This window comes from Dromaius novaehollandiae, chromosome 11 (genome assembly GCF_036370855.1).
Source record: "Dromaius novaehollandiae isolate bDroNov1 chromosome 11, bDroNov1.hap1, whole genome shotgun sequence".
Taxonomy (NCBI): domain Eukaryota; kingdom Metazoa; phylum Chordata; class Aves; order Casuariiformes; family Dromaiidae; genus Dromaius; species Dromaius novaehollandiae.
The window spans coordinates 11,658,220-11,685,457 of NC_088108.1; the positions used below are offsets into that span (position 1 = coordinate 11,658,220).

The 27,238-nt window shown below is 39.9% G+C and overlaps 1 protein-coding gene across 3 annotated transcripts in view; it reads right to left on the minus strand.

The window, feature by feature from the left end:
- Window positions 1-826: 826 nt before the first annotated feature.
- AFF2 (ALF transcription elongation factor 2) overlaps window positions 827-27,238 on the minus strand; it is a 341,402-nt gene continuing 314,990 nt past the window's right edge. For all 3 annotated transcript variants that reach the window (XM_064518262.1, XM_064518263.1, XM_064518261.1), the window contains exons 16-21: window positions 25,714-25,850; window positions 22,594-22,665; window positions 22,140-22,233; window positions 19,182-19,231; window positions 15,073-15,287; window positions 827-10,464 (exon numbers count right to left, since the gene is read on the minus strand). In XM_064518262.1, coding sequence (XP_064374332.1) covers window positions 10,343-10,464; window positions 15,073-15,287; window positions 19,182-19,231; window positions 22,140-22,233; window positions 22,594-22,665; window positions 25,714-25,850 — 690 coding nt within the window. In that variant the 3' untranslated portion in view covers window positions 827-10,342. The remainder of the gene's footprint in view (window positions 10,465-15,072; window positions 15,288-19,181; window positions 19,232-22,139; window positions 22,234-22,593; window positions 22,666-25,713; window positions 25,851-27,238) is intronic.

A 27,238-nucleotide genomic window follows, 5' to 3' on the forward strand; every position in this document is an offset into this window, starting at 1 on the left:
AGGGGCTCAGAAGAAGCTCAGCTCCTTAGTGAGAGGCTGTACGCTACACGTCCTACTCTGGGCTCTGTGGGCCATAGAAGTTCCAGCCAGACATTTCAGGTATAAATGAGTCTTCACAACCCCGTTTCTTTCCAGTTGCTAGCAAAACATCCCTTGCTCTAGAGCAGCTTCTTGTCATGGGCCAAATCCAATCCCGAGGGAGATGCGTAGCTAAATCACCGTAGTTGGCTGAGGACTGGTAGCACTTCAGTCGCTCCCGAGACGCACACAGCTCGTATCACCACACACCAGCTCTCGCTGCCCTGTCATGCACGGCTCGGAGAAGAGTTTGGGCCCCCCCCCTGCTCCAAATGGCAGCTCTGAGAGCCATTTCTGAAACCACCCTGTAAAACCTGGTGTTCCTAGTTTTCCTCATCCCGGGAAGCCCCCAGGAGGAACCCACCCCTGTGCCGAGGGCCAACATGCTGAGCCGCACCGCTTGGCGCCATGCAAGCAAAAAAAACCCTGGTTTTGAAGCCTGGCTCCTTCGCTCTTGAAGTTGGGTTTGGGGCAGACGGGATTTAGGCTGCTGTCTTGCAGCTGAGGCTCTTCAAGGATGGAGAAAACACATCATTGATCCTGCTACCTCACAGCTGGTATCAGCGCTATGTTATTTTCTAACATTAAGTCACCTGAAGTCTCCATAAGGACACAAACAGATCCATTACAAATTCAAACCAGTGACAACTCTCCCACAAACAGAACTTACTCTACCACACCTGTTGCACCCTGGGAAGGGAATCAGAAAATAGCGGAAGACAGAAAAATTTGTAAAGATAAAATGGGCTACATTTTCATAAAAATTTTATTTTACTTTTTTTTTAAATAATTCAATGCACTGGCAGTATAATTAATCCCTCTATGAGAGACACAAATGTACCAGTTCAACCAATATTATTTATACAGAGACATTGTGTTTAAAAACAACAAAAGTACATTTAAAATGTTTGTACATAAAGTATTACTGTTATTTCTTTTTTTGAAGAAGAAGAAACAAATGTAAACAAAATGCATAATTGTGCAACACGTAGGAAATACAAAGCAAAACAGGCAAGATACAATTTTTTACATATAAAGCAAAAGAAATCAAACTTTTATAACTATACAACATTTCAGTAATTGCTTGACATTTTAACAGTTACCTTGGTCTGTACAAAACAACTTATACTTAAAACTTTACAAGAATAACATGCTTGTTCAGAACAAAGACACCTTGTGGAATTGCAATGATTATTGATATGATATTTGCACACATGAGGGAAAAAAAAGGCTAGTTCAATAGAAAATGAAAAAGTAAGAATGCAAGGTAAAGGGCCATTTAGCAAAATGCAATCTAATTCCAACAGCTAATTAAGTTGCACTGCAATGTAGAAATTAAATCTGACTTTTGCTGGAAGACCATAAGGTCATCATGTTGCTTTATTTCCAGGAACCAGAAGAAAGCATATGTAAATTTTCCTGATATTTTGGTTACTTCTACACACAAACTGGCACACGCACGCGCACGCACACACACACACACACACACACACACACACACACACACACACGAAGAAAAGGTATTTATTTGCTAAAACAGCCAGAAATGGTAGGCAAGAGAGTGCAAACACTAGACTTCCAACATTGCTAGGTTAAAAAAAACCGGGCAACGAGAAAGAGCAAACATCTGTTTAGGTGCCAGAGTTCCTTTTCCTGAATTTTAGTTGCATTTTTTTCTTTTTCAGAGGACAGAAAACAATTTAACTTCAACTAAGCCTTTTTTAAAATACTGAGAGTGCTACAACCAAAAACAAAACATAAACCAGATAGCCCAAAATTAAAGCAAAAAAATAAGCAGATCTTTCAACTTGTTGTCATACTATGTGATGATACATCTTAGGCCTTTTGAATATGGGTTTTAAAAAAACCCAGCATTTAAAATCCAGTAGAAAATACGCAATCCAGAGATGTCAGAAATGCAGACAGGAATAAATTATACAATATTTTATGGAATTACAAGGACCGTCAGTTTAGATAAAATATACGTAATTTTGAATGTTCTCAAATGATATATACGGCTAAAATTACACTCCCGATTGCATCAACTTAACTAACGCAGTGCCTGATTCTGTGATCTGGGTGCTGAGCACTGCTGTACACAGAGTTACTCCTGTGGCTTTCAGTGGAGCAACCTGCAGGTTAAGATGCTCAGGGGAAGAAGGGCGGAATTGGGCCTGGATAAATATTTGCCATGATTTCTGAATGTACAAAACCCATTTGGCTTAGAAAACACACTTTAGCCTGCTGTAATATCTTTGAACTAAAGTAACAGATTCCATCTCTAGACTGACAGCATTTATGACACATTTGAATTTATTTGCCATTTTTCTACGCAAACTAATGGTGATGCCAGTAAATATCTAAACTCAGAGGTAAGGAAATTGCAGCATGCCTTTTAGTTAAAAACAAAACATATGCAAGCCTAGACAGCAGGCAGAAATTACCCTCCAATTCTTTTAGCAGAGATTATCTGGTGCTCAATCAGAAGAGTTCAATATATACTCAGCCTGAGTATATATTTATAAAGCTGCATTAGGCCATATAACACAGCCTGAAAAGACAGAGGACTAGTTTTTCAGCTGGTGTAAATCAGCACTGACATCTATGGAGCTACTCAGAGGCACAGCCGAAGCTTTGGCCCACAGTCATCAGAAACATGCAATGATCATTCACTCCATATGTAAAAATCTCAGTGGTGGGAGTGCAGAGTGAAAGTGTAATCAACATCAGATAAAAAGCTACGCTGGTCGTCTAGTTTCTGATAATGCTTTTCCAGACTCTGTGGTCTAAAGCAGTTTTACGATGCGCTCCATACTGCATAGCTTTGCAAAGTACAGTATTTCCTTGCAGGCAAGGATTATAGTACATTAATCATTTCATTGGCATGATCAGTAGAAAAGGCATGATGATAAAAGCTTTGGGAGTTTGTCTGCATAGAGATATATTGGTAAAAATTAGTTTGGGGTTAAAGGGGCTGATCCTCAGCATGTGCATATTGGATTAACTCCAATGAAATCAGTACTCCTGGACCAGTTTACACCAGTTGAGGAACTTGTACTCTATCTCTGTCATAAATAAAGCATGTTTGTTATCCACAATTCAGTTCATTCATAAATTCAGCAGTAAATGCCTCCTGTCAGTGGGTCAAAACTTCTTCAAGTCCGTAAGTCCACGTTATGTGTCACTGAAGTCAATGGTGGTTTCCCTGAGCAAGGGCTGAGTCAACACACGGTCTGGTTGAAGAGCAAGTCTGCGCACAGTCGCTCCAGCACCAATCCAGAACACTTCAACTACTTTAAGTGGGGTGAGTGCTTGGCTAGAACAAAACTGGTGTAATTCCATGGAATTGGTTTAATGCAAGTGAACATCTGGTCCAATAAGTTGAACTCTGGCAATACTACGCCAGATTTATTAGTCAGCTTCTCCCTTCACTCAACAAACTCAGCCAGACTTGCCCAACTGTCGTATGACAGCAGCGTTTGGTCCAATGAATTCCATGGACTGAGCCAAGTTATACTACATTTGCTTGGCTCAAAATTTGGTCCATTTTAGTTATTATTGTTCATTAAAACAATAAAATTCACTTAAGAGCTTGATTTTCCTTCTAACTCACAGAAGGAGATAACTGAGTAGAAATGAGGATTAACTCTACTTAATGGATTTCAATGGAATTACAACAGGGTGATACTCGCACAGCTGTGACTAAACTCATATCCAGCACAGAGAGCTTAGAGAACTTGCATAGAGGGGAACTCAGTTAAAATCAAAGATGAAAATAAGTCTCAAACAGCTGTGTCATCTGCTCATATGGCTTATACCACTGGCATCAGTAGGACTCAACAAGAGTCCTGTAAGCACGAGTGGTCCTGCGGACACTACAATTCAAATTGCAATTCTGCACACAGTGAATATTGCCTTAGTTTTATGATGTTACAGCATGCAACGCTTCTGTCAACCTGTTTGGTGTTTTTACATGCAGAGCAGGTAGAAGTGAGTGCTCAAATCCAAGTCCCATCTGCAGGCACAGAGGACCAAAGCTCAGAGCAGTGCAGAGCCACAGTTCTGCATGCAGGCGGTGGGCTGGGGTCACTCAGACCTGCTGGGCACTGGCCCCCCCTGTGTCTCCTGCACACCAGGACAGCGGCCAGGGCTGCCTGGTGGATCCACAGTGCTCTGACACATGGTCCAATGCCTCGAGCAGCCTGAGGGCTCTGGCAGCTCTGGACTCTGCACTGCTCCAAAACCTGGGCTTGGCAACGTCCTCTCGGTGGCCCCTCTCCAAAGGGGAGCACGTACGTTGCTACTTGAGCTGACCGCTGGGTCCCTGGGCTTGGCCTTTGGGGAAGTTGTGAGGGGAAAATGATTTAGCTCTATGGTGACTTCAGGGCAGTGATAAGCATTAGCTCTTTGTGATATGTGCTGGTACCACGAGGCAGACTAATGAATTGAATGGGATGGTGCCATATTAGGATTGTGTATGATACTAAGTCACAGGTGTTATTTTGCAGGACATAGCAACAAGCACTCACAAGTTAAACTCACAATGCCACCCCACATCAACTCGCCCCAGTTTCTTTAAATGATTATTCACACCTTTACCATTGCCTAATGCAATTAGTGTCAATGAGCTGCCTGAGATGTTGCTATGTACCCTGTTACTCTGAGCACAGCTTATCGTCACAGTATTTCTCTTCAAGTGCCCCGACATGCTCAAGGTTGATTCTCATCTGACACCAGTTGTATGCAGTAACTCATCTGCATCTGAGCTTGCTCTCACTTCTGTCTGTAGAGCCATGGGATCATGCTGGCTGTACACAAGATCTGAATATCCTTCTGACTTCGACAGCCACCACCACGTATTTAAGCTGGTGTGAGATGACCAGAAGCACTGATCTTGGAAGACAAAATAAATAGACCAAATATCTTTGAAATGGAGTAGCTAAAGTAAAACTACCAAGTAATTCAGAAAGGGAGGTTGAACAGAGCACTGTGGCAATGACAACTACTCTATAAGCCAGGTAGAAACATTTCATTTTCAGTAGCAGAGAGGTTTAGATAGTGAGAGAGACTAATCAAGCTTCTAGCCTATATACATAGGCTATGATATATCAAGTGATATATATACATATATATATATATGTATATCACTAGACAATACAGAATGCCTGTATGCATTATTGTGTCCAGTGCTCTGGTTATATCATGGACATACAGGAGTATCAGGGTAATTGAGTCCTCCCAATATTAACAAGACCTGTTTTATTCGTATTTATAAAATACTATGTAAAGTAAAACTGGAAGATGTCATAAGGACGGTGGATTGTTTTTTTGTGTGCTTCCTTCTGTCAAACCCCTACAGCACTCCAGTGAAGTCAGGGAGATGCTGGGGGAGACAAAGACCCCTTGCAATGACACCTGGATCTGTGGGCTGCCCATGTATAAGGGCATCTCTATACTTGGTTCAAAATGACAAATCCATTTTCTTTGGTGACCTGCAAAATATTTTGTCTTTCTTAAAAGTTCAAGACACTGGACTGCTGCAAATGGGTTAACCTTCTGAAAAAACAACAGCCCTAACAGCATGTTGACATCGTTTTCAGTTTTTACATTGACTTCAGTGACCACATGACCAAGATGATAGAGTTATTACTTTCTGAGATACCTGCTTTGCTTGCAAAGAGACAACAGATGCAAAGATGACTATACACATGCTACAGAGGAGCACCTTAATAACTCTGCTACCACTTTGCAGTGTTAAGTGTGTGTCCTCTTTAAAGCTACCATCTCTTTTTTCCTGTGCTATGAAAAATGAGCATGAATTTTTTGTTGCAAATCCGTTCAAATGTGCACACGCGCACACACGCACGCACGCACACACACACACACACACACACACACACACACTCTTACACTTTTCAATACTGTCTGTAGTGGAGTTTCTCCCCATCTCAAAGCAAAGTATATTAATATCTAAGTCAGAATTCTTTAACAGTCCCATTTTTTCAATCTTTTAAGCTGCACTCACAAAACTAATCATTGGATTTAGATAGTACTACATATTAATAAAAATACAATGAAAACATTTCTTCCAAAGTACCTAAGAACTTGTCAGTGAATCCAAACTATTAGAATGGAAGAACATCATAAAATCTGTGAAATTAAAAAATCATAGAAATCAAGATCCAGATTCAATTTCTCAGATTTTGTTTCATTAGAAGGAATAAAAATTCTTGACCTTTATTCTTTAAAAAAACACCACTGAAATCAACAGACCTGTCCCTATCTTTCGAAGGAGGTCATCTATAAATGAGACAATCAATATATTCACAGAGAGGCTATTTAAATGATTAAAAGCCCAAAGACCTTGTAAGAAAATGAGAAATTAAGCTATGAGAAGCAAGCTGGGAAGGATGTTACCAACACTATCAAAATAAAGGCTGCAAGCTAAACCAGAATGACTAAAAAATAGCAAAGTACATAAAATAAAATAAAATAAAATCACAAATACTGGGCCAAACCTGGCTATCCAAGCTCAGTGTGAACTTTCCCTGCTGTTAGTTTGCTAGAGTGGGAAGCGCGGCTGGTCCTTCCAAAGCAGCTGGCTGAGCACAGCTGAGGCTAGCGACCAGCAGGACATGGTCCAGTGGAACATAGCCCATATGGGATACATCATCTCAAGCTTTTGAGCCCTGCTCTCGTGGACCATGTTTCCCAGTGCACGTCACATGGCTGGAGATGCTCACTGCACTAAAAGCAGGATATTCTGCCTGCACATTGTCAAATGCTTCACTTAAGACCTGCTGTAGCTCTTGACATGGAGGTTAAGTGCTATGTAAATGCCTCACTCAAGCACTTAGGACTTTGCTGCCCTAGGATCTTGTACTGATGGAGGTCCCAAATGTTTGCATTTAGCCCTTTGCTTTGCATGCTCCCTTCACTGCTGAGCTATGGTTATTGCTCCAAACCTCCTGAAGCATGGGACACAAATGACAGTCTTGTCAGCTCTGGCAATTTTATATGGAGCTTAGTGTCCTCCTTAAAGCCCAGCTGCAGAAATCAAGCAATTGCATCAGTGTCTCAGTTTATCACTATTCAAAATAAATGTGTCATTTTCTGGCCCTCGGCATGCTTGGGAAATGCCTGAAAACATGTCTTGAATTCAGCCTCAAAGCCTCAGGATCCAGAGGGCAAATAGAGGAACCTAAAAAGTTTATTTTTTAAAAAAAAACATGATTTGAAGCCAATCTTGTAATTTTTGGTGCTTGGCTCATGACTGTGGATGCCTGCAGTGGGCAGTGTTAAGAGCAGACACAGAAAATGCCCAGGCAAATGCAAGCTGCTTCCCTGTGGACTGCAACAAACAAACAATCTCATTTGATTAACTCTGCTTGAAGTAATATTTTAAGGGGTAAAACGATTCCACAAAGATGACATGTTGGCATTTGAAATGAGATGAATATAGTGCCTGTAAAAGTGCAATAATCCTTAATAACTAACCCAAAAGAAGCATCATCCCCAGGGATAAGAAGGTAATTCACTCCCCATATTTAATTTGTTCCTAAGCTGCTTTTGAAACAAGACTGCTAAATAGTAAGTTGGCTTGTGATCCTAGGCTAGACTGCTGGACTTATTAGAATCATGCCATTGATTCTGCATACATTTCAAACTAAGTCACAGGATGCAAAATCAGGTGCGTTAATTCCTTAAGCTGTTTAAGCAGAAGATTGTGAGCACAGGCTAAATTTAGAGATAGGAGTCTGTTTACTACAAGCAAGAGGGGAAAGATAATAGGCTGACTTCACTGACTGACTGCAGCTAACTCTTTGAACAGTCTTGTCTCTGAAGACTGTATTTCAAGACTTACCTATCTTAATAAATTCATGGCAGTCTAGGATTTCAGTCTACATTAAAGAAAAAAGTGACGACAATGCACTTAATTAGACTAAATAGTTACTGAACCTCCTTAGTGGGACCTTGTAAAAGGAATGGAAAACTTTGGCTTATGACAAAACCACTCCACCATTGCTTCATCTCAAATACTCACTCTGCTTAAAAAAAAAGCCTTCTGCAAGTATTTCTTTTTCTCCTCTAAAAAAAACCAGAAAAAAAAAATCTTTCTTCTGCATTTCTGAATAGCTTTCACTGTTGTGGTTTTGTTCATTAGATACTGGGGCCAGAAGGAGCGTGACAAATGCTGTCGATTCATGTTTCAGCCAGGTTACCAAAACCCTCAAAGAACAGATAACGGTATATCGACCGCTGTAGGAACAGGAATGTGCAGATAACCCAGGATGTGCACATTCTGCAAATGTCCTTTGCAGACAACCCCAAACTGGATGATTTCTATAATGATCCCTTGGCTGCGTTTGCAATACATTCTTGTGGAACAAAATATTAGGAATTATTGATTTTTAAGGGAAAGGAGTATTAAAGGAAACTCATACACAACTCCTACAGTGATGTTTGTCTTAAATGTGCACTGGGCATAGTCCTTAAACTGCTCTTCTTGCAAATATGCAAGGCCTGCTCTAGAAATCATAACAGTCTGAACCTTTTAAATGGAAATTTGTCCTATTTATCTGGTCACAACCCAGTGAGCAGAATCCAATAACTCACCAGATTAAAGGATATACAGGATTATATAGCAGAAGGTAATTGCAATTAACTAATATCTGGATGGCATTTAATACACATATTGTATTATTTCAATGAGATGAGACAGAATAATATTTACATTGCTGTGAGCATTTTCAGTTTATAGAAATGGAATTTACAGTTTAGTATGCAGGAGTTACATCAAGAATGAGATGAGACCATTTAAAGTCTTGTGAAATACTGATATAAATTCATTTTGCTTTGTTTCATGCACCAGCGCTTCTTGCAGTGGCACCAAAACAGCAGTGCAGTTTATAACAGGGGAAAAGAAGAAGAGGAAAGAGCAAATGTGAAATGGTCTAATTTATTCACAATTGCTTTGAAATTCTATCTGAATTGTCTCATTATTATTCATGCATTAGAAGAATGGTCCAAAACATGACAGCATGGGTAAACAGATGCAGAGCTTGGAAAATAGGTAATTCGACTGAAGAATTCATGGCCATTATTAAACAAATGTTATATTTCTTTTGGGTAAATCTGGTGATTTTATTTAATTTGTCATTGTTTTCAAGATAGCAATATAATACTGTTTGTTTCTAATGCTCTGAAATGAACAAAACAGGTGTAAATTGATGTCATATGGAATTATAATGTTTCAACAGTAGCTGGTTAGTTAAACTTCTAGAGAATTTCATGAAAAATGTGCATACAGTTATTAATGGACTTTTACGTACAATATTGACCCTTAAACTATAGCGCTCCTGATAAAATCTGCTTTCACTGAGTCACTATGCAAGAAGAGATTGCTCTATGAAGAAAAACCTTGGATGATTATTTGTTTGAGACTAAACAGTAAAACTGAAAGAAAATTTACAGATTTAGTATAGGAATGGTAGATGAGACTATGAAAGCTAATATTTTGAAATTGCCTAAAAACTGCATTGTGCTGCCTACTGAAATTATTAAGCTGACAATAAACAGGTAGAACAGAATATGAAAACCTCATTGCATAGTGTGTCATCTTTCTTTAATGAGGCATTCCTTCACCTTTCACCTCCTAACACCTTTGGTGATCTTACACTATGTACCTGTAAGATATTCAATGTTCTCTTTTAGAGATTAAGCCTATAGAAAGTATGAAATCTTAGCAATGATGTACTGTGTCAGGTAATGATGCCAGAATTAAGTGGCGAAAAGCTTGGTTCAGGTTCAGAAGGCGATTTTGAGTGAATAGCTATAACTTCTACTAATTTATTTCAGAAGGGACTTCTCTTATATGCCCTCAAATATTTAAGATGCTTTGTACTATTTCTCAGGAATCCATATCTTCTCAAAGTGCTTTTTTGTTTTCACTTGAAGGCAGCATGGACTTAAAACAATACTGCAGGGAATGTACCGTTCCATAAAGCACATAAGGATAGCAGGATCCAGGAGACACAAGGCATAGAAAATTGTCGAAAATGAGTAGATGGTACAACACATACTGCTCTTAAGTCGTAAGTTCCATTTATGGTGACTTCTACTTCCAAGAGATAGGATATTAAAAAAGGCAATAAAAATGAAGTTACATGAATAAACTTCCAGAAATGAGTGGAGTTCCACCAGTGATCGTCTGTGCGCTGGTAGAGGTAGAGCAATGGCGATGTTATGAACAGGGCAGCAGTCACTACAACAAATGAGCCTCAATGCGGAGCCAGTGGAGTCCTTGGCGAACATAACGGACCAGATTGGTCATACTGCTGTGTTGTGTTAAGGGTCCCATCACTGAGTCCAGGTCTACAAAGAATTCTGCAATACACAGGAAACAAAAGTCACTGTTTCAGGCAACTGTACAGAAATACATGTATTATGACACTTTCATACTCACTAGCAGCAGTGTAATTAGTGAGTTGTCAAGACCTTGTAAACACAAGCACATAGTCTGTAGGAAAGACTCCTGATACACAGGAGTCCTGATACACAAGGCCTGCATCAAGGTGGCTCCCAGTGTCAAGGTCAGAGGGTTATATGGTGACATCCTGTCTAAAGTCTTGCTTAAAACACTACGAAGAAGATCCCCAGCAACTTTTCTATTCAGTCTATGATTTTGAACCCATCACTATCATTTAGAAAAATGTCCTGGCTCCTCCTAAAGATTGCAAGTGATGGAAAAAAAATATTTCTAGGTAAGTTGTCCAAGAATGAATTACCCTCACATCACAGAAATCACCTCATCATAGAAATCTGTCACAGAATACTTCACCTTATAATGCTTCTTTAGGGTCAAACTCTAAAATTTAACATTGACATCTTGTAACTCTTTTTGCACTGGATTTTAAAACTGCAGAATTTAAACAAAGGCAACAATGTACTTAAACAGACCAAAATAGAATATCCATGCTGGAAGTCAACCAAAACATGGTATGGGTGGTTGCCAGTGGTCTTCCTTTAGCTCCGATGATCTTCATTTTCAATTTTTTAAGCCCAGTCTAGACTTGCTGACTGTATGATTTAAATAGCTGGCAATGAACTATGCCACTTTTTTTTTCATGCTGCACTCTCTCCTGGGCCTGAAGAGCTGATCTGATCCTAAAGAGGACCCTCCACTTTCTGTAACTGCCATTGCAGCAGCTTTGCTGCAGCCATCTGCGCATCCTGTAACAGCTTCAGAGGCCCCAGGGGATGGGGAAGGAAGGGGAAGGAAGAAAGGGAGAGAGGGAATGTGGCAGGAAAATGATATTTAGGAGATGGGAACCTGCCTCAGCTGGAAGCCCCTCAGAGTACAGATGGCAACCAACTACCATGATAACCAGTGGCTGAGCCCCTACATTCACATCCCATCTAAAATCCAGTCCTCTCAGCACTCAGCCAGCTAACACTGTGTTGGCTGCAGTTCTGAAGTGTAGATGCTGGGTACAAAATCATTATCAGTACTTTCTTCAGAATGTAAGTGCTGCTTTGAGGCCTTCTATTCAAGTATTGACAGCCTGACCCTGGTCAGCTTGGGAGCTACAACTGTATCACAGCACAAAGTGATATGGCTGGAGGCAAGCATAAAGAAAGCTTAGGGATATCACCAGTCATGTTATAATTCTGTAGCCAGCAGTTACTTTTAATCTTCCTTCCTCTGTCTTTTATTCCCCTCCTCCAGCGTGAAATCAATACATTTAGCAGTGAAATAATGCACTGTCTTGCTTGCATTCTAGTGATCTAATTCTAGACTCAAATAAACAATAATTGCTCTAAACACTGGGAATTCAGCTTGAAGACTAATTTCAGTTTACCAATCCGAAATTATTTCTTGAAAAAGCTATAAACACTAAAGCCACTTATTTAACTTATATGTGAAATAACAGGCCTTCATCACTACAGAGCTGATGGTTTTCTACTGCAGAGCAAAAGTGCTGCTATCTTTAGAAGCAAAAAAAAAAAAAAAAAAAAAATTTTGTAAAATCAGCTGAGAGCTTGATGCTGTAACTGCTGAACAGCTCTGAAGGTGATCCAGCACAGACCAGCACACGGTTTGGCTTTGGGAAGTGTGCAGTTTAGGCTGCCCTGCTATAGAGGCAGGTTTTACGACCTGCTCCTATTCCCCGACATGCCCTACACTCCGCTGACTACAGGCAATGCAACCAAAGGTACACTGCTGTGTGTTCCCCCCTTCCTTTTCAATCTGGATCAGCTTGGTGGGTCATAGTTGTGCTGCTCTCTTTCTTGCTATGCTTTTTCACTGTAATGGTACATGTTTATAGGAGGCTGACAAGAAAGGGATCTGCCTCCTGCTTTAGGCCAGCTGGACATGAGTCAAGTCCAAACTGGGAGTGTGCTGGCGTACTCAGAGGAGCACAAAACCGAAGCTGGCAGCCATGCACACGGGGAGGGTGTGCTACAGACTCACTAACGCGGCTATGTAGCTCCTATAATGTGGAAGAGGTCTCTTGTGTCTGCATGGGCATAACCTAAGAAACATCTATGGTAGCTGGAGGAGCCTGCTAGGCTGCTAGACACTAGAACAATGGGGCCACATTTTTAGCCCAAGCTCTATTAGCTCATCAGGGACATGTTCTGAGGCAAGACAACCCCTGTGATTCAGAAGACAACGGAAACAATGAAAGCTCATCACTAGATCTGTTTTTTGATGGAATATTGGGTTTTCAATTAAACAGGCTTTTTTTTTTTTTTTTTTTTTAAAAGACCATTCCAATTTCTAAGGGAAAAAATTCTCATTGTTTATGATGACCTGAATGCCTAAACCCCAAATTTAGAGACCAAGAAATTTGTATATTGTTGGGACTTAGGGCAGAGCCTAGGGTTTGCACGTGTCCTGTTTGCTGTCATGGGCAATTTGGACCCCGAGTCCACACACAAGCAAGGCAGGGCTTGTGCACAGCAGCTGTCAGCCCGGCTGGCAAAAGTGGAGTGGAGGTAGCTATGGAGTAAGGAGTGAGACCTGTCCCAGCCACTAAGATGCAAGTGTTTTGAGTGATTTCAGAGATGCAGGTGAAAACTGCTACAAATTACCATTAGGGTTAGATTTCATGAAACAATATGTTATTTCCCGTGTCAAAATGTCTTAAATATATCCTTATGTAAGTGAAATCCATCATGTGATATGATGAAAACCTGCAGACTACAGCAGCAGCTCTTATGTACTTCTGTTTTGTTACACTAGGCTTTTTTCAAATTGCAGTTTAAGTGCGCAACTTTAAATCTAAAATTTGATTAGGAATGAGGTGTCTTTCCAGACAGACTGTAAAGACAGGCATGCTGTAACATGTATGAACATCTGATTTCTCTCTCCAATGACTTATGGGATTATAATTATACTTAAATGTGATTTGAAGCAACACAAACTTTCCATTCACTGTGAGAATGCTGTAGTTTGCGAAACAAGTAAAGAAGTGACCAAATGGGCACAATCCTAGATGTCTTGCTCATGTGAGAAACCCTTATTCATACATCCAATCCCACTAAAATCAAGGGGACTGCTCATCTGAATAAAGATTGCTCCTCTATGACTTTATTAAATTTGGTTTATTTGATCGTAAACCATAATGAGAAAAAGAAGAGTATGTGTGTGGGGGGGAATTCAGAAAAAGAGTCAGCAGGTTTTTCCTCATCCAGCTCCAGGACTGGTAACAGCAGTGCCTGGGTATATCTTCTGTCTGCTGGCTGAATGCCTGAGCTATTTTGATTCAATATCAAGCAGAACATTTAACAAGTCCACAACACACAGGGCTAATTACAAGATTATCGCCATCTCATTCTCCTATTGGAGCATCCCTTTGCATTCCCACTATAATATTCTGCAGTACATTTGACAGGGAATCACTTTCACATTTTGTGAAAATGGATGCAGCTATGGAAAAAATCCAAAATGACTGCACTGCTACTAAATTAACAGATGCGAACAAAGACAAGAAGCAGTGGGGAGGACTGGACAGAACTTCTATTATTGTTCCTCATCCAGGGATAGATCATTATGACCTACTATTCAGACATAAAAACCTATAAATCTCAAGCCTGGTTTCTCTAAATCAGTAGAAATTTGCCACTGACATTAATGGCAGTAAGATCAAACTGCATACAGTGAGCACGTTTGTCGGGAAAAGGCAGCCATCTGAAGTTTCAGTATAATTTAAGAGAATGAGCCAATTCACAAAGAGACTATTTCCCAGTTAGGCTCTGCACCTCTAGTATCAAAGAAAGCTTTGTCCATGATTTGTGTAAGCCCAAGCTGGAATCTGAATAATTACATTACCATGGGGGCAGTTCACAGCTGGCCAGCAATAGGGCAAATTTGTCCTTCAGTTACATCTCTGCAACTCCACTATAGTCAATGTAACCCAGTCACAAGCCACTTGCCAAAATTCCTTGGAACAACCATGGTAAAGACTTGCGCTTTGCTGTTAGAAATAAATAAAAATTGGATTTGCAATCCAGTCGTAGGATAGCCAAGGCCATGGTTTTCAGTGGACATGTCATAATCAGACTCCCTGCATAAACTTAAGATCTGATGTTTGCTTATTACCCTAGCTAGCATTTTAATAGTCTTAAACCGGATGACAGAGCAGTCTGCAAATAACCTCTGTGCTCCAAGAAAAGCTGAAACTGTGAACGAATTTGTAGACTCAAAAGCCCTCATCACTTGGGGCTCGTGTTTGCTAAATTATTTGCCAGCTGCTCCGATAACCCTGTGTTCAGCATGTTGCACATATCTCCCCCTGTGCTTGACAAGGGAAGATATAAATTGGCTACAGTGACCAGCAAGCAGATTTGATCTGTTTGCTCAAGCTCTAACAGCTGTGCTCTTAGATGGGGCGGTTCTAGGTTCAATTCCCAACAATTCCTGTTAGGACAAAAAGAAATCTAACGCTGATGAGTGAAACAGGACAAGGACGCGGCAGCGCGGGGCACCTTTGTTCTCCTTAGTGAGCTTATCAGCCATGTCCCAGTGCTCGTAGCTCCGCAGGACGTTGTTGGTGATGTTGACGTGGCTGGCGGCCATGTGGTGGATGCGCTGAGGGATGGTGATGGTCCCTGCCGAGGAGGAGCCGGCGGTGCCTGCGCTGCTCCCGGCAGAGCTGGCTGGGGACGGGCTGAGGGACATAGGTGACGGCGTTTCTGTGCTCCTGCGAGAGATGAAAGCAGAGTGAGTCCCACTCAGGCACACCACTTACCCTGAACTCACAGAAAAAAAATCAACTCTGCACCCCAGCTGGAGAAGAACGTGCAGTTGCATCTCCTGGCTTTATAAGAGGACAGCTTATAAACTGGAGCTGATTGAAAATAAAAAGAGATTTAATTCTCCCCACAAATGAACCTGTTATTTAAAAAAAAATACATATATCTACCATAAAAATAGAGCAATCTTTCAGAGAAAGAAGTATCTCATAGCTGTAATGATTTTTCTACCTGCTGCCAGAAGCTGGTATGGCAGTTAGAAAACACTCAATGTGCAATATTGGCTTATTATCAAAGCATTTTGTGGAAACCACAATGACAGTTTGCTCCAAATACAGTCACCACAATAAGCAAAGTGCAAGTCTTAAAAGCACCCTGCAGAGCAGTATTAGGAGCTGAGGGTACTGCAGGATTATGAATATCTCTATAGGATTCTTTAAGACTGGCTATGGAGATTTGTTTCTAATTGCCTAAAGTTCATCTGCACAGCTTTATACAGAGCTGTGTTTTAAGTTACCTACTTAGTGCAGCACTAATGTTCTAATATAGATTTTCCTTTAATTCTAACACAAGCAATTAGGAATCACCTGCTGGCTGCAAGCAGTGCGGAGGTCAGCACAGCAACCTCGTATGTTTAGAGCTGTGCAGTGCTGAATGCTCACGTACAGCTGCTCTCTTTGAAAACTGATTTCAGTGAACAAGATTACGGGTTCCAAAAATCTATTCTCTTGCCCTCATTTGGAACCACTTACCTAAACAAATGCATTCGATTTGCTGTGAAATACACTGGGGCTGAGATGTTCCCGGCACTCTCTGCATGAAGCAAGGATGCCCGAACTCCCCAAACGGGGATGTCCTGACCCTTCTCAAGATGGGCGGTCACTGATGCTCCATGCTGGACAACAGCACAGAGATCACCCAGTCTTGTTAGGGGCCCAACGCAAACCCCAGAATGGAAAGGCTCCTCTTGGCTTTATAAGCCACCACCAATGGTCATAGACATGACCATAGACACAGCATGGGAACAGAGCTGTGATGTGACACCGTGTAGGTGCTGTACAACAAGAACTCTGCCACCCATGGCATAGCCCTGGGCTAAAGGACACTTCTGACACCAGCTTTTGCTGCAGATTTTCCAACTGTTTTCCTACTATTCTCTGTGCTCAACAACAGCTGTCTCAAGATGGGATACATCCTTTTTCCAGAGCTAAAGACCCAAGTTAGTTTAGCAGCTAGTACATTTTTCACACAGCTTACATGATATAGTTTAAGCATATCCTATGGCACAAACGTTTTATTTCTAAGTCTCAGAACATCCTGGTTGCTTGGCATGCCACAGTGTCTTTAATGCACAGAAAAGCTGAGCTGTACTTGATTAGGTCTGGGAGCAGTTAAAAATCATAAAGTATCTGAGGGGACCAGGAGTATTTTGTTAGAGCCACTTACAACAAGCTGACGCACTTCTGCCAAATAAAGCACATTGTTCATTGGATTTACCCTGTTGTGCACAGCCATTATTACTGTGGTGAGTCTATTAAATCTCTCTATTTCGTGCTTTCTGTCGCTAGAGGTGGGAAACATTTCTGTAATGAAACCAAGGAAAAATTGTTTCACTGCCAGCCTGGAACTCAGGCCAACTTCATAGAGGTTCACAAACCTTTCAAACAAATGTGGCCAGAAATTCCAGTAAGCTAAGAAGAGATTTTTGATGATTTGAGATCCTGAGCCAGATGACACTTCATAGCAATGGAGAAGTTTTGCTTTGCTCAAAGAAGATTTGAGAATATCCCGCTCTTGCCCCATCCTGAACCAGACTGTTGATCCATCTCCAGTGGGGCCATATCCCGGTGGTGTTTGGTCTCTTGTCTGTGGTGTGACTTCTCTTACCATCAGGTATGAATTTATGGGGGAATATGAGGAAACTCTAGACCTAGTAGCCCTGGGGACCACAGCACATGTGCTCCCCACTGCAGTACCAGGCTCACAGCAACCCTTGAAGCCACCAGGACGCACCTGAACTGTATGTCAACTCTCTGAGCCAGCTGGAGAATTTTTCTTCTGAGACTCCAGACAGAGGCAACAGAAGGCCTGGATATGGACTTTGTTCTTTGCATGCGGGTTCACAGGCATCACAATAATACTGTTATGACAAGACCCTGTCATATTTAGTTATTCTTATATACTAAGTGCTTCTTCCTCTGAATAAAAGAGAGAGATGTGCACTTCCAGGCTGTTGGACCTTTACTTGCTTTTCTCCCAAGCTAGCGGGAAGACACTGCAGGTGTCACGTAGAAGCGATGCTGACCCAAATGCTGGGTTTCAGCTGCCTAGTTTGCGGCTGGACAAGAATTTTCTCCTCCAGTCAAAACTCACTGATTCTAAATCCTGGGCACCTAATCAGTCCCTTTGAATAACACAGGGGAGATGATGTCACCTCCAGAGCACACACTCTGCAGGGCTGCGTTACAGGGTGGGACTAAAAAGATAACTTGCTTTCCATGACAATGTTAGGTATAAGCCACTTCTTATGGAAAAAGAAAAGAGTTGTAATGCACCAGTGGTCTACTCTGGCATGGGAACTTTATGTAGACCTTACTGGAGAGATATAATATGCTATTGCAATACAATGTTTCACTGAAAATCTGGCATAATATTGGATCATTTAATTTAGGATTTATTTTTCCAATGTTAAAACATCCTTTTGTTTGTTTTTGTTTATAAGGGTTTTTTATTTCAACACTTTGGTTTGTGTTATAATCTATACTTAACTGCATAAAAAAGCACCTTGAAACAAAGTATTTTGAACCAACGAGAGTATTTGGGAAGAATTTTCCCTAAACAAAATATTAGAATTTCTAGTTTTGCACTTATTCAGAACAAGTTCTGTTCAAAAACTTAAGTTCTTTGTGTACTAAACATCTACCCCTTCTACAGCACTATTAACTTGTTTCCTTATTTGGTCCTCAGAAGTCATCACCAGAAACAGTAATGGTCATTTTCACTTAGAATTCAGCCTACTCAAAGAAGGAAAAATGGGTAAAGTCCTTCTGCTTCGTTTTATCTGTATGTGTGTCCAGAAGAGAGGATCAAGAAAGATATGCATTAGATGGCAATAGATGTGGCCAGATAAAAGCAAAGTTGCAGCAGCAACTCACCTCCACTGAAAGCAGATCATAATTACATTCCTCAAATTTTGTATTTGAGGTGAGGGTGTTTTAGCATTAGTATAAAGCCTCTTATAATTGGCTGACTAAGTGCCTTCACATTTTCACCACTATTATGCGTTCAGTTTTATTAAACTGCACTTACCATATATCTATGAAATATTCATTGGTCTTTCATTACTGAATGAATCATTGAAAAATCATTGCAATGAAGGTTAACTTTACTTTGGCTTCCTGAAATGACATGGTACGTGCTAGCTAATTAACAGATATTTTTATGGCCTTCATTTGGCCTGAGATGCAAACTGTCAAAGAACTCAGCGTAGAACCACCACGGTCTGATTTTAGGCTTGTGGGGGCTCTGCATAAAAGATGAAGGTGTGTTTCAACTCTTCTTTCCCACCCCCATACCAAATGGCTTGTATGGGTACCTAATTTAGCCTGACGGGAACCCCTCATCCCCACAAGCCCAAGGCAGCTGTATTGACCATGAACCCCTAAAATCAATTCTGTAGCCCAGAAGAACATTTTCTACCTGCTACCTAACTGAAATATACCTTTAGCTCCCATACCACTCTGTCATCGCCAGGTCTTTGCCTTTGAAAGCATCAAAACATTTCCCCCCACCCCTTGGGACCACTTGTTCCCAGACAGAAGTATTTAGCAGAAAATACTCACTTTCCATTGCCGCCCCAAGGTGAGGGGGCCTGCGAGGCTTTTGAGGAGTTCTGCAAGTACAAAACCAAACGGTAAATAGAGGAGATGCAAGTAAAACAGAAAATATATGAATACTGCCTATGCAAGGCTCAACACTCCCTCTTTTAGCTGCAAGAGCTACAGCGCGTACAGCAGAACAGCCCAGCACTAGAGTCTCCTAACAGAATGGCTGGTGGGTGATTGGTAGGTTCCAAACAGTTGCATGAAAGTTGCTTGATAAAAGAGAGAATACAGCAAAGCCCCAGTAAAATCAAGCATGGTTCACAAAGAAGTGGTTTAACTACCCTTTAAATTTTATGCTACAAAGTAAGCTCTTCAGAGTGCAGATGACTTTCCAACTTCAGGGAGACCTGCACATTTTTAATCAGATACAAAAACCCCTGGAATTGATGCCTTAAAAAAATGCAATCCTCCCAAGTGGCCTGGGAAGGTGACTTGCAGTTCTGATAGTAGGAGAAATAAAACTTCTTGTAAGGATCTGCCTGAAACCCCTTGTTCTCATGTATTAGCATGTCACTATTTCATTAAAGAAGTGAGCATAAACTGGAAAGTTTTGGAGTAGGCAGCATGTGTAGTGTATGTTTTTGGCATGTAGTGATATGTAAGAAGGAAGAACTTAAAGGTCTAGAAGGTCTTTAGGGATGAAAAAGTAGCTTTGATGTTGGCTCTCACTGTCTGCAGTGTGTTCCACAGTGTGTCTGGGGACAGTATCTGAAGACTAGATCTTCACTGGAGGTAGATATGACCATGAAAATATATATATTTTTTTGCCCATGTCAAATTGACAACATTTTTGAAAAAATAAAAATCTTCCTCAAATTTATAGGTGAAGTGAATCAAGAGATGTCATTTTTGCTAATTTTAAGAAATTTAAACATTTATCTTTTTTGGTTATATTTTATTCCAAGTTGTCTCTAAATTTCAAAGCTATTTTTATGATCAAAAGGTTAGTTTTTATTGTGAAGTGTCAAAAATATCAATTTGAAACTTGGAAATGAATCAAAACCAGCCCTGTCCCATGAATGGTTTCAATTTGGACTAAGTGGCATTTGTGAGGAAAAACATGAAAAACAATTATACCGAAAGATTCCTCTCTAGCTCTACTGTAAACAGTAGGTTGCCTTTCACAGTTGAGATTGTACAAAACTTTGAATAACAGCTCTATTAAAATAGTTAATCCATTTCATTTGTATACAGATTCTTGCTAGTGAACACAGAACATTATGCAGCAATAGAAAACCAATATGCAGTTAATAGCTTCCATTCTTTTCTTCCCCCACCCCATGCCTTTACTACAAAGAGATCCTGAACATATAATCCATATACATAAATAGGATCTCCAATTTGTCTATTTTACTATGTTTTAAAAAATTTGCCCTTATTTTCATTCACATTAAGACACATTTTCTGTGCAGACACAGTAAAAGGGTCTTATGCTGGGAGTAGTAGTATGTTCTTTATTACCTGTGATATGTTCTTCCCTTTGCACAGCTTGAGTGTAAAGTGGCTTTAACGGAAGAGAGAATCACACCCCAACTTTTTTTTTTTTTTTTTGGTCTTCTTTTAAGAAAGACATTTTTAAGAAATCATTGCTTTCTGTGTGAAGTTTATCAGATGATTTGCATAATAGTCATTTCTGTAAGACACTACTTGCATTCATCCTGGATTAAATCTGAAGTGAACAGAATACATTCTATGAAAATGCTGAGGCTATAAATGTGTCCAACTCAAGTCTGATTTATCCTTGTGCCCTGACTGAAAACCTACTGAGGTCAGACACTCCTGATGACTTCAGAAGAGCTTCAATTTAAGCAGAAGACCAGCAGTAACATTACTGAAGTTACTCAGATACACATGCAGTTACATATTCACACTCATATACACACAGAGAAGTGAGGTCAAGGCTGATGTGGGTTGCTGATAAGATGATAGTACCAGAATTTTACAGCAGACCAACCATTTTATTACCATTTTTCATGAAAATATATTAAAAAAAAGCAGGATTAAAAGTACTAGAAAACTGTAAAGCTAGTATGTTAAAGCCTAGACCGAACTCACAGAGGCTGAAAAAATAAGAAAAGCCTCTGATAAGCTGACAAACCAGTATAATTATATAATTATAGAATAATATGTAGTAATCAACTACAAGAATTGATGCATGATTCGAACATAGCATTAATTCATATAATATAAATATCAAAACCATGAAAAGCTGAAGAAAGATTCTGTTTCTCTCAATTTAGGAACAGCACATGATGTTCTTGAACTAGATAAACAGCATTTGACATGGTGAAGTAAAACATCACCTTGGCCTGACAGTGACAGTGGCTGATCTCCACTCATTTCAAGGTAAAGGAAAACTTTCAAGATGTAGATGAGGCAATTTGAAGTTCCACAGAAATAAAGCAGAGCGCTAAAGGCTGCTCCTTTTGAGCCCAGGTTGCAAGGCACCAGACTTATGCTGGAGATAGCTGAACTCAACTAAAGAAGAGTCCAAGAAATCTCTGAATGAATCTGTAATAAGCTTCAGCAAGTTTCGCTGAATTTAAAACCTAAATTTAACTAACTAAAGCCTAAATAACTGCTTTGTTATGGTTTGCTTGGGGTCAGTTCATAATCACTTGCACATTGAAATCCTGAAAGAATCAGGATTTCCTTTACAGAAACTTGCATAAACATTACACAGCATTGAGAATGTTATTTTAGTAGAATTATTACGTATGGTCTTTTGAATCAAGTAGCTAATCCAAAAATCCCCCAATTCACTTCTGTCCCCACCCCCTTACAGTCATCCTGCCTGCATTTCCCAGGGGAGAGGTTAAACATAGGACTTTAAGTCATGCAGTTATACTTGCGAGAGCCCTCAGTGCTGCCATGAATTTCATTTTGCATCAATACATTAAGCAGAATAAAGATTACCTTAAAATATTCCATCAGAGATCTGGAGTACTTCATAGCATGGTCCTTCTTTAGTTTAAACATTCTCAAGTAGAGAAGTGATAAGCATCGGTAGCTATGGTAATTAGGAAAGGATTATGTTAATTCCATTGCTTAATGAAACCTATAAACTGTAAAAAAAAAAAAAAAAAGCTGACCTATATTTTGCAGTTTCTGTTCTAGGGTTAGATTGTGAAACATAAGCAAATGGAGAAAAATAAAAAAAAATGGTCAGAAGCATTAAAAACCTATCTTGATAAGAGTATAAATTAGAAGAATAAATGTTTAGTCAGCTGCTGAAGAAATCCATTAGTTATCCTTTAATAGTTTAATGGAAAACAAGAATAATGATCTTCTGTAAGCTGCTTAAGTAATTCAGTACTTCTAAAGTCCTCAAGATTTTAGCTGCTTCTCTCATTGTCGCAATGGGACTCACCATAAAACTGCTAGTTTCTTGTCCCCTTCTGTGGCAGAAGAGCCTGTGAAATTCTTGAGTCTCATTGCATACCTTGTCAGAAAGGTAAGGAGAAAAGAATTTGGGAGTTAAGGTATTTCCAAGAGAATTGGTGACACTGAGAAATAACAACCATATACAGATATACCTCTCCAAGCACAACAGTTAACGATCACATTGTTCCATAACGATGAGATCAACGCAACACTCAACAGAAAGCATCACTTAAAATCTGGACAACTAAAGTAAATCATCAATCTGTTTTCTAGGCCAATGAGGTGAACTATTTCTGAGAGTGTTAATGATGTTACATTCAGCCATCTGAGTCTAGCAATCTTTGTGATGAGTGTTGGGAGAAGTATAGGATCTCAGCCCCGTATGTACTAAAGAGTAGAATAATATATAACAAGGTTTTACATATAATACTTTGGGCTTGAATAATACCTTCAAAATCCTTCTCATAAATGCTTCTTCAAAGCTTTTAAAATGTTTTATATAGAAAATGGGTTTAAATACAGGAAAGGTCATGTTCACAGCTTTTTAAGTTCTTAGGTCCATTAATTTGTGAGGCTTGTATACTTTGTCTTCCCTCTCTATTTAATTGCTGCTGTCCAGCATTCAGGTGATCAAAGATTGAGTATTCCTACCTCCTCCCTCTTTTTTCTCTTTAACTGAGCACACTCCATTCCATGCATTTAGCCTCTTGAAAATCAATTCATCGCATAAAATCATTGTTCTGAGCCTTAATGCAATTTCACAGGTACTTGTGTTAGAATAAGTAATAGGGTTCAGCATTGCATAAGAAAGTTTTAAGGTATCCAGGCAGCCCTGATGAGTTCTCATTTGCAAGGAGGTAATGGAGTGCAGGCAGGCTGTGCTGCTCTCGTGCTGCCTTCATCCCACCATCCCCATTGTCAGTCCCCAGCTTGCATTGGTAGCACAACACCTGATGCACTTCCTCTGCTTCCCACCTCACCAGCTCTTCATTATCACTGAATGAATCCCGAACACACAGCTGTATGTCTCTTTGGGACTTTCAGCATCAGGCTAGGGAATTACAGCGTTACAGTTAACCTCAACACCTTTGGCAGTCAGATCCCTGATATTCTCAATCTCTTTGACGCTTCACTTGCTTTCACAAATAGGTGTCTGAGGCAAATGCTCAGGGCAGCCACAGCTAAGGGAAGAGGGGAAATGCCTCCAAAAGAGGCAGGAGTGAAAGTGAGAAAAATGTCTTCTACTCTGTATCCTGTAATGATGACTTATGTTAACATTAGCAGCCACAATAAAAAGGGCGTGTGCACAACTGCATGCTGAATTTGCACATTCAGCAGCCACTGCAGCCTGCAGGAACTGGGTATTTGTCCAAGGAGTTAACTGATTCCATAGCAGCCTCCTGCTTGCCTGGACAGTCACCTTTTTTGTATGTCTGGCCACTGACAGCAATTATATAGGCAAATCAGTCTCCCACTGGTTACCTATGAGATGTTGAATACACAATTTTGTAAATGAAGCTCTACTTTAAACCCTTAGATGGTAAGTGGTAGAATTAATCTCACCTGACATCAGCTATTTAGAAATAGGACATCTACCCTACTGAAGTCATCCAGATTCCACTGCCAAAACTTCTGAACAGAGAGGCTGCTGGATGGAGGGACAAAATTATTCAGCTTTGCTGTTTTCTAAACTAAACACATAAATAAATGGGGGTTGCTTATGGAGAAACACTCACTTCCTTAAAGAAGAAAGTTCCTACAATTTACCCTGCTGTATGACTGTACTTGTGTAGTTCAGCACACAGAAAGCATTGAGTTATCCGCTATGACGCCGCAGGAATTTCAGCACAGCAGAGCAGAGATGGGGGCTCCTGTTTGTAATCCCACCGCTCTTGAGGGCTTAATTTAGATCCTAAATGTTGAGTGAATATCATTTCATTGAGTAATCTCTTTAATCTTTCTCGTTCTCTTTAACAAGTGTAGAATATAAACACGTTTTTAAATATTTAACAGGCATATTATTTATCTGAGAGTAAGAGCATCTTAAGATCTGATACATTTTATTATGTAAATACCTACTTATTCAAAATGTAAAACATGCATTATTTTTGACAGTCTCTTAATGCTAATCTGGCATGTTAAAATCCTACACATTAAAAAAAGCACCCCGTCCTATTAAAAAACAAACACTTTGGGTCTGACTCTTCTCTTTTTCTTTATCTTGTGTAAACTGCCAGTAATTACACTGACATTAATGGTGATATTCCTAGCATACACTGGGGAAAGCAAAGGGAGCATCATGGTGAAGAGGAAAAATCCTGTTGTTCTACTCACAGGTAAATTTAATCCTGTTTGATTTTGCTTTGATTCTTTGTGCAAGTAATGTAAACAAGCTCATTAGTTCATTCAGGAGACCATTCTTTCTATGAAGCCCACATTTTCTAACAGCTATATGTAACAGAAGCAGATTTTCAAACACTAACTCTGGCATTTTATTACTAAGCAAAGGTTCTCATCTATAATCTGGTCTAAGAGTCTGCAAAACTGCATTGCATTGAAACTAATTCAGTGCACTTCAGCTGGTTCACACTCCCTTAACATTAAGAAGTATACTTTTAAAATGTAATACATGCAAAAAGCTTCCTCTCTGGCTATGATCTTATATGCAAGTTTCAGCTTGGAACAGTTTTTTTATAGCCAAGTTATAAACCTCTAAAAACAGGGTTTGTAATAGAAATCCTGATAGACTCACTTTAATGTTTTGAATTATAAAACTACACCTTTTAAAAGACAAGTGTCATTGCCAAACAGTGAAATTACTATATTTTACTTCCACCCACTACATTTCAATTTTAATTTTATGAATATTGCAAATTATAACACTCACATTATAACCTCTAAAGGGGATAATTTATAAAAGCAGTGTCCATCAATTATAAATTTTCCATGACATTAATAAAATGGCAAGAACTAATTATGATGACTTCTGAGATGAAGATGCCTTGGACAAATCATTAATATGTTGAAATGGTATTTTTTAAAACATAGCAGGTTCTAATTATGACTAAAATGAGATTATGAAAATGATCACAGAAAGGACATTAACCTGATGAGTTCCACAGTCTCCGAGTACATGGTGTATGGAGATTTAGCTTCTAATGGATCTCGCTCCATAGCGTTCCCACACTCGATGAAGGAGAGGGCAGCATCAGCATAATTCACTGCTTTGCCGAACTTCTCCAGCTGAAATAGGAATGGCACCGTCAAGAAAATGCTTCAGCTTTAATTTCTAGGTAGACAGATCATAATGCAAAGCAGCACCGGCATTAGGGTGAAAGCAAAGCAAGCCTGGTGCTTAAGGGTGAATGCATGCAGGAATTAAAGCAAGGTCTATGTTTTTACCAAGTCTTTTCAGATAACATAACGCCAGATGCTCCACAGAAGTAAATCAATGTACATTCATTGACATCTGTGGATTTACACAGGCAATGAAGGATACTCAGCATGGTTAAACATGAGATCCTATTGCTCCCCGAGGTATGAACTAGGTTTGAACAGCACTATGCAAGGGTTAAGTAACAACTCCCTGCCACTTGTCATATGTCACATTCTGTGGTGACTGTTGACAAAAAAAAAAATCTCATCACTTATGTGATGACTGAAACAGTGGGAAAAAGGGAGAAAATATAGCACTGCTAAATATTTTATTTTAGTAGGATTTTATTGCAAAAGGTTTTAGCCCTGATAATGGTTGTGATTAAACTGACTTAGACATACTGATTTCTTTTTTATGTGTAATGAATATTATATATGACATTTTTATAGTAAGTATTTTATAATAGTATTTAACATTTTGAATTTTTGATAGCTGGATGTACAGATTCTACTAATGCAGCATTTTATATAAGAGAACCAATATACTTTAAATCATTTAAAAAATTTTTTCCATGTCTCTCTCAAAATATTTTTGATGCATCTGCATATGTTTTCCATTCACAAAACGGAAGCCTATTCTAGCAATGTATTTAATAGAACATTTAATATTGGTGCAAGGTAACAATATTTGTGGCTTTGCAGCTGCTCCTAAGCTCTCTTCTAGGAGAGCTCCCGCTGCATTCATAGCAGGCTTTTTAATTTTGAGTTCTGCTCTTGCACACAACCACATACTGATCAATCACACAAACAAAGGTTTTGTATTACTTGAACGATCAAAAAAAGGGGAGATATTCTTTATGTTTTCACTTGTATTCCACTGGCTATTCCTTAGCATAGGCCACAAGTTTCTTTGGTTCAAGTCTTCCTAGGAAGACTTATGGAGGAGAGAAAAAAAAAGCCCAACCCTAACTAACATGGCTGTGAGCGGGTTTAGCAAGGACACACTTTCTGGGCAGTGGGGCTCCAGCAGTGGGATCTAATCCTGCCCTCCTGCCCGCAGCACGTGCCGCACTGACCCCAGCAAGGGGCGTGGGACCACTCCAGCTCAACACTGCATGGACAAGCACAGAGAGAGGCCTCCAAGATCTCTTCCACGTGGCACAAGCAGCCCCGCGGGGACAGCACACCCCCATCGGTCGGTTCCTTCCTCCCGCGCCGGGCAGCACTAGTTTACCTGGGCTCACTCCCACGTGACG